General features: G+C 47.3%; 3 protein-coding genes across 3 annotated transcripts; all 3 read left to right on the top strand.

Moving 5' to 3' along the window:
- Window positions 1-1,373: 1,373 nt before the first annotated feature.
- PPTG_22929 (hypothetical protein) lies at window positions 1,374-1,808 on the top strand (the record flags this gene model as incomplete). The annotated part of the gene is made up of 1 exon (XM_008907418.1): window positions 1,374-1,808. The coding sequence occupies one exon, from the start codon at window positions 1,374-1,376 to the stop codon at window positions 1,806-1,808; it is 435 nt and encodes a 144-aa protein (XP_008905666.1).
- A 129-nt stretch (window positions 1,809-1,937) lies between these two features.
- Window positions 1,938-4,239, top strand: PPTG_11147 (hypothetical protein; the record flags this gene model as incomplete). Its single annotated transcript, XM_008907417.1, has 4 exons — window positions 1,938-2,199; window positions 2,266-2,537; window positions 2,646-2,965; window positions 3,060-4,239. The coding sequence occupies 4 exons, from the start codon at window positions 1,938-1,940 to the stop codon at window positions 4,237-4,239; spliced, it is 2,034 nt and encodes a 677-aa protein (XP_008905665.1).
- A 601-nt stretch (window positions 4,240-4,840) lies between these two features.
- On the top strand, window positions 4,841-5,623 carry PPTG_22928 (hypothetical protein; the record flags this gene model as incomplete). Its single annotated transcript, XM_008907416.1, has 2 exons — window positions 4,841-5,094; window positions 5,593-5,623. The coding sequence occupies 2 exons, from the start codon at window positions 4,841-4,843 to the stop codon at window positions 5,621-5,623; spliced, it is 285 nt and encodes a 94-aa protein (XP_008905664.1).
- Window positions 5,624-7,711: the final 2,088 nt, after the last annotated feature.

The following is a 7,711-nucleotide window of genomic DNA, read 5'->3' as shown; positions in this document are numbered from 1 at the left end:
CCCCCAAAGGGGGCAAAATGCCCCCATTGGCCAAGAAAGAGATAATACATCAATTATTTAAAATTGAGAACGTACCATCGAGACGGCGGAAACGGCCATACAACCGATGTTCGAAACTCTTGTTAAGAATGCTATCCTTGTTGTGGAGGTATGACTCTCGGTTGGTTATCTTGCGCGTCTTGGGTGCCTTCTTCGTCCAGCAAACCTTGCGGTGCTTAGCCACGTTCGACTTGGACACCAACTTCTTGCAGGAAGCGCATTCACCCGAGTATCCGTGCCTGCTTCGTCCATTCACATGTTTTCCTACAAATGCATACTGATTGGTTAATATTTTGGATGGATGGTTTTGATTTGCAAATAAAAATGTTTTTTCGACTTTGTTTCAGGGGAAAAAAGTTTACTTATATAAACATCCTGCGAAAAACTTCGAGAATAATGCTGTTGTCGTTAAACGCTCGAAAAGCTTAGGCAAAATCCCACCTCTCAGTAGTCGTGCCGCTGCAACATGAAATACCGTGGTTTTTCGAATAATTTCAGTATTTGAATGCTCTTATTTTCTTTAAGAAAGGTACCCGTCTTACTAAATTTACCGGTCCATATTACAAGATACAATAATATAAAGAACGATGATACTACCCAGGTTGTTTTTGCATAAACACCGCGAAATTAGTGTTCAGGATAAAACCCTGGGTGTATTTTTCAAAATATATTACTGAAAAATATTATCGCGGTGTTTTTGTTTGTAAATCATATGAACTTTCGACTGTTTGTGATACCAGCTGTGCTTGCTAGTTGTGGAGACGAGGAATTAACCCAATGAACGCCGTAATCTGTATAATACGTAATATGACATGATACAGGTTTAAATGAATCAACAGCTTGGACGCGGCGTCGTTCAGGCTACTACACCGCATATATAAGTTTGTATAGACCACCATGGGAGCTTTTATCATTACCGATCGGTGAGGGGGAGATAGAAAGGTATTATTTGAAACGCATAGAAAATCCGATATAAACGGCCTAGAGGTCTGAAAATTCTAATGCAAGACCTTTAGCTCCTCTCCGCCCAAACTCTCCACCACTCAACCAGAAATGCCGGACACGATCGACAGAAAGGAGTTCAAGCGTCTGTGGGGGTCGCTAAAAAGGCTGGTTGGCGGGCAAGGCCCCCTTCAGGCCTCCTCTCCAATCATGCGTATCTCAAGCCTGGCGTGAAAGGAAAGCTAGACAAGTACAAGACTGACACTGATTACTTTATCGGTACGTTGTGTTTAGCAGTACTAACTACTCCCTCTAACCCTGTGTGGTGTAGACCCCATGCCTTTGTGAAAGTATGCTCTGCGTGAGGGTCTAGTACCTTGCCCCCCTCAACAATGTATGATACGTCCGATGAGGCCTCCAATGGGGAAGCTTGCAGCGTACACAGCAGCCAAACGACAAGAACCAATCCCCCCCCCCCCCCCACCACCACAAGTGACGGCAACTTGGACCGTCAGTATTCTCCATCCCGCTCAGAGCATCAACATACTGTCGACGTTACTACGGAGGATACAGAACAAGTCCGACTGATTGGTGATGATATTGCAGAGGATACGGAACAAGATCGGTCGCTCGATGGTGTTATTACGGGGGATACAGAACAAGTTCAGCCGGCTCGTGTGGCTATTGCCGAGGATACAGAACAAGCGAGGTCGATCGTCGATGATACAGAAGAAGGCCGCTTTGTCGAAAATACTGGTACCACTGGTACAGATCAAGAGCAATCAGTTGTTGAATGTATTCCGGAGGATACAGAACAAGCTGACTAGCGGGTGTTCATATTCTGTCGGATACCGAATTTGACGACACGGCAAACGTGGGTCACGCCAAAGAAGAATCGAAACGTGACAGTGGTGTTGCGAATGGCTTGGATGAATTTGATTGTGATAGCTATATGGATGCGTTACGTGGAGAGCTGCTCTTTGATAAGATTTGATCCTGAAGATATCAACGTTGGATATGGATCCGCAAGAGATGTTAGAAGCGAGTTGGGTACTGAAGACGAATTGGACGTTCCTGCGGAGCCTGGATCAGTGTATGAAAGCGAGGTAGATTCTGACAGCGACTTTGATGACGACACCAGCGCGTTCCTACAAGACGACACCGATATGCGTCAACTCACAGCCACGGGTTGGGATATCTACGATGAGCATCATTCCGGTAAGTGCAGCACATAGAGAATTGCGGATCATATCAAAATCTAATTCTGTATTTTACGGAATACAGGTGATGTGGTGTTAGATGCAGCGGAGTTGTACGACGGAAGTTTTGGTCCCACCAGACCTGCCGCTGCGTTCGCCGAGTCTCCTTTGGGAATTTTCTTCTATTTTCTTCCCAAGAAGATGAGGTTTGCGATTGCAAAGGAGTCTAACGCGTATCGAGAGGAGTGTATTCCTGCTGTGGCGAAGGCGCAACGAGGCAAGCAGCTACAGGCTCAGCGCAGGGATCCTCTGAAGTCGGTTCAACCTCTTGAAGTCTTAGAAGAGAAGATGCGCAAGGTGAAGCCAATTCAAGCACATTAAATTCTCCACGTGATTGGCCTTCTCATTGCTCGAACACTCTGTGGTCATACGGATGGCTTGGAAAAGCACTGATCGACGCGGTAGGACGGTGCAGTGCCACGCGGTACCTTCTCCAGATACATGAAACGTGAACGATTTCGGTTAGTTACCCGGTACTTGCACTTCACCAAAACCGACCCTGCTGCCGCAGCCACAGACAAGGCTTGGAAAGTTCGGCCCATTCTTCAGGTTCTTGAAAAAACGTTTCGTCGTGGCTATCGGCTGGGGCCTCGCATCAGTTTTGATGAAGGAACCATATCTAACAGAAGTAAGTTCAACCCTGTGTGCGTCTATAATGAGAAGCCTCACAAGTGCGGGACTAAAGTGTACATGACGTGCTGCGCGGAGACCGGATACTGTACTCGGTAGGTGGTTTACTCTATTCTGTATTTGGTTACTCTGAATAGTACAGAATAAGAAACTGAGCGCTAACCGTATGCTGTATTGTGTAACATTGAGGATGGCAGTGTATCACGGCGCTGTAGAGAACTCGAAAGGTGTGACACAGAAGGCAGTTATCAGGAACGTGACTAAGGCGCTTGATGGCCAGGCCCATAAAAGGCTTATCATCGTCGACAATTTCTACACGTCGTGTGCTCTATTGCTGGAGTTATTGGACAAGGATCTCTACTACGTCGGAACCCACCGCAACGAGCGGCTTGGGCCACCCAAGCCGTTTGCTTTTACACAAAAGAAAAGACCGAAGACTATGCCCCGAGGCTTGTATCGAATTGCACACGCGCGTGATTACCCTGGCCTCGTTACACTGAGCTGGATGGACAGCAAGCCTGTCGCGCTACTCGCGACGGGATGCTCTACAGTTCCAACGACTGTAATGCGTAGAGCGAAGGGGGAGACAGAGCGTGTTGCGGTACCGTGCCCGCAGCTTGTGGTTGATTACCACCAAGGTATGAGCGGAGTAGATCGCCACGACCAACTCCGCCTACAGCGCTATTCAATCCAGCTTACGGTGGCCTTCAAAAAGTACTATCGGCAGCTCTTCATGGGTTTTGTGGACATGGCGATAGTCAACGGTTTTATTTTACTTAAAATTATTCTCAAGCAAAAAGGGCAGCCAGTGCCAACACACGCGCAGTATATGCGCCGACTTCATACCGAGCTTTTGGCCACGAACGAAGCCACACTGCGCGCAAACACCAACGCCGAGGACCTCGTTTCTGAGCCTATTCACACGCAACCGCACAGACTGCGAAACAATGAGGAAAAATACAAAGGCAAGAAGCGAAGGAAAACCAGAGATGGATCAACCGCCAGTAACCTCCAGCGTAAAGGGAAGAAGCGTAAGGGCAAGCGCCGCCAGCACTTGTGCAAAGTTTGCTCAGCCTTGGCAACTCCCCAGACAAAGAGCTTCGAAACCAGTTACTACTGCGAGCAGTGCACATCAAACTTCGGAGGCTACGTGCCTCTATGTAACAAGGTTCGCCACGAGGAAACCGGCAACACGCTCACATTCGGCCAAATATGGCACGAATTGTGGCGCAACGGCACTGCCATCCCTGCTCACCTCAAGAAGCGTATTCGCATCCGCAAGCGAAAGCACTTCGAGGTTTCGAGCGACAGCGACGACGGCGGCAGCGACGCGAATGAGGATTGCGTGGATAGCCAGGATAGCGAGTAACTAGGCGTAGATAATGCAGCCCGTACACTCATCAAATTTTCGGCCAGTTCTTGCCAAGTTCTTCTTCTACTCTTGCTAGTCTACAACTAGCCGAAATTTGGTGAGCGTACGAGCGACGTAGTGGCGCGCTTCACCAGTCATTTAGGCGCGAACGCAAATTGCCCAGACCCATCAGATTCAACGGGATACTCGAAGTATAAGGATATGCGACGAAAGTCACGTCAAATTTGCCCAATGAAATCATGACATTTTACCAGCCGGTGGGCACATTGTTGTTTTTCTACGACAAATTGCAGTCTATATGTACTTGGTCGCAGCGTTTTCGCTACATCCCATTGCGGACGGCTTGCAATGCACTAAGTTTGCAAAGGTGGCAGCTATAGTTTAATAAAGATAACCATTTACTTTGTATTAAACAGAATATCGTGAAGCGGGCATTGGGTTAAGCAAAACCAGTGAAAATTCACGCTTTCAACGTTTCCGGGCCCACAAGCAGTGAAAATCAGCTAAGTTCGATTTGCGCTAGACGAACTTATCGAAGGCGGCATTGTTATAATTAGATAATTTTCCTCGCATTCGCTAACTTGCTCACCGGTTGCAAATGGGTGACACGATTACACCCGGTTGCCTAAAGTTTGGGAAAGCTCGGTTCGTGTTGGAGGCTTCTGAATTTGACTTCGCTCAAAAACGTGGTCTTTTGAAGAAAGATGTCCCCGTTGATATGGCGGATTCTAGTTCTCTGAATTATGACCGAGTGTATAACAAACGCAAGAATATCGCCGACACGAAGTTTCCCTCTCAGCAAGCAGCTCAAGCAGCGTGGAAGACTTCTGCGAAGAAGCGGGGGTTTCAACTGTACGTCAAGACACAAAGCGTGCAGGCAAACAACAGTGGAAATGCAAAATACATCTGCAAAAAATTCAATGGAATGCAGTTTTTCGACAGTGAAACCAGCGTTGAGGAGTTGTGGTGTCCATTTTTCGTTAATGTGTCCGGGAAGAATGGAAAGTGGAAGGTTACGCAAGCTAACTTTTCCCACAATCATTTCAAACACGTCGGAACAACGAAGACCCCTCCCTGCGAAGGATCGCTACCAGCTCCTCCAAGGCCTTGCGTAATACAACCCAGAGAGTCTCAGATATGATTGCTCTAGTTGAGACAGATATGCTGTCTTCGCATAATTATTCAGTTTCGACAATGTCAGGAACTGCTGTCAAGAATTTCCTGACCGGCAAGGGATATGATACAAGTCTCACAACCGTATCTGGCATAAGCGTAAAATTGACGACAAATTCCACGGCAATCTACTGGAAAGCTACCAAAAGCTGCGTGCTTATTTGGCGGTCATGGCAGACAAAAACCCAAGTTCAAATTGGAAATTTGAACAAACAGATGACGAAACTTTTCTCCGAGCTTGTTTTGTGCCCAATGTCGGGGTTCACATTGCAAAAATGGCGAAACCAGTTGTCGGCTTTGATGGAGCACATCTAAAAGCTGAGATGAATCAGCGAGGAGTTGTCCTAGTCGCTACCACAAAAGACTACAACAACCACATAATTCCGTTTGCATTTGCTCTAGTACCAAAGAAAAACTACGACCATTGGCAATGGTTTTTGACGGTGGTGAAGGAATCTCTCGCTGTCGACAGAATTAGTATTTTGTCCAATCGTCCGAAAGGATTACTGGAAGCTGTTGGGAATGTGTTCCCACTATCTGGTCATCGGTTCTGTCTCCGGCACATTATGGACAACATCAGCCGAGCCAAGAACAAATTATCAATTGACGATAGAGCTACTATCTGCAAGCTCGCTCGCAGTGACTGCGACAGTGACTACAAATTGTTTCTCAGCGAGCTTAAACTTAGTAACCCAGGCGCGGCTAAATATTTGCAGAAGAAAGACCGTAACGAGAACCTCATTCTTAACCCGGATAACTGAGTTAAGTACAGGTTTTTGGAGAAGTATAATCTCCCGACATTTAACGAGATTACATCCAACCTTTCGGAGCAAGCTAATTCGTGGATGGGAAAGGAACTTCGCAGTGCTAAGCCTTTGGACGCATTTCACATGTATTTCCTCAAACTAAGTGAGCTGTTATCAACGAGACGACAAGAGGGCAATGAATACAAGAAGACATCTGGAAAGGCTGCCCTCGTTCCAATTTTACAGAAACAGCAGACAGATCGCAGCGAAGTTGCTAAGATGTCCCAGTCGACTCCGTGCATGCTAGAGGTTTACTCGGTTCAGAATCTTGGCCCTGTGAAAACACCAGGATATATCCACCCATGGAGATCTGTGAATCTTGTTGAAATGACCTGTACGTGCGGCAACTGGCGGGACGAGGAGTTTACGTGCGTACACGCAATTCACGCAGCTACTAGAGAGGGCACACAAATTGAGGGTCTTTACAATGCTGCAAGGGCGTCGATTAAACATTTTCAAGACACCTACAGCTTTCAATTTGTGCCCTGGCCATCTACCGGAAATCTGACTGTCGATACCTCGGTTGGAGTACCGCCACTACCGATTGCACCTGAACGAGTTGGGAAAAGGGGAAAGAAACCAGGGCCCTTACCATAGCGACGCAAAGAGGCCAAAAATGCGTTGTGATTCATTCCATGCATGATCGAGAAAGTATAGGAGTTTCCTTGAAATTTACGAAAAACTCACGACTTTTACTTTAATTTGCTGAATTTGATAGTATACCAAACTCATCTTGAAACAACAAACTGCAAATTCCAAACCGAAACACTTGAATGCATCACAATGAAAACGGCTCATCGTATCTCAACTTACTGCATGGGCCTAAAGCAACGGCGCAGATACAATTCATCATCTGTACCCGTGTGTGGTACACGCGTAAATAAGAAATTTGCAATAGCAAATTGTGCAAGAAGATACAATCCATTTATAGCATTATAAGACGTTGACGACGTGTTGCAAGTATGCATTGGGTAGCTCGGCGTAAGTAGTAGCACTGCACAACTAGTCTTGCACCGTCGCCAAGATCCCCCCTCCCCCTGAACCCCCGTCAGCGCCATGCAAGAAACTTTAATCAACGGCTAGATGGCTCGTTTTTGCAGTTTCGACTTAACCACGAGTTGTCTGTGAGAGCTAACGAGAACGAAGCGAGGGCCATGAAGGGGAGGTCTACGTGAAGAGCGAGCACAAGGAGGATTGTTTGGGGCGAACCAAGCACGCAGAAGCCGAGGTGGCGAGCTGTATGAGGTCGAGCGTCTGTATGCAAAGCGGTGGGTAAATATGAGAACATACTACTTGGTGCAGTGGGTCGGGTACAGAGAGCTCACATGGGAGCCCTGACGAAACATCCCGTGGCGCATACGCCTTCCGTTCGAGCGAGAATCGGTCGACTTCGTGTGGGTGTATCAATCGACAAGAGGTCGACGATCGCGCCGCCGGAGCGAAAACCCCACCAGACGCAGTCAGCGGCTCCAGAACTTAACAATGAGTGC

The sequence above is a fragment of the Phytophthora parasitica genome, assembly GCF_000247585.1.
Source record: "Phytophthora parasitica INRA-310 unplaced genomic scaffold supercont2.26, whole genome shotgun sequence".
NCBI classification, from domain to species: domain Eukaryota; phylum Oomycota; class Peronosporomycetes; order Peronosporales; family Peronosporaceae; genus Phytophthora; species Phytophthora nicotianae.
Note: the sequence above shows the minus strand (reverse complement) of the source record. Positions and strands in the feature narration are given on the sequence as shown.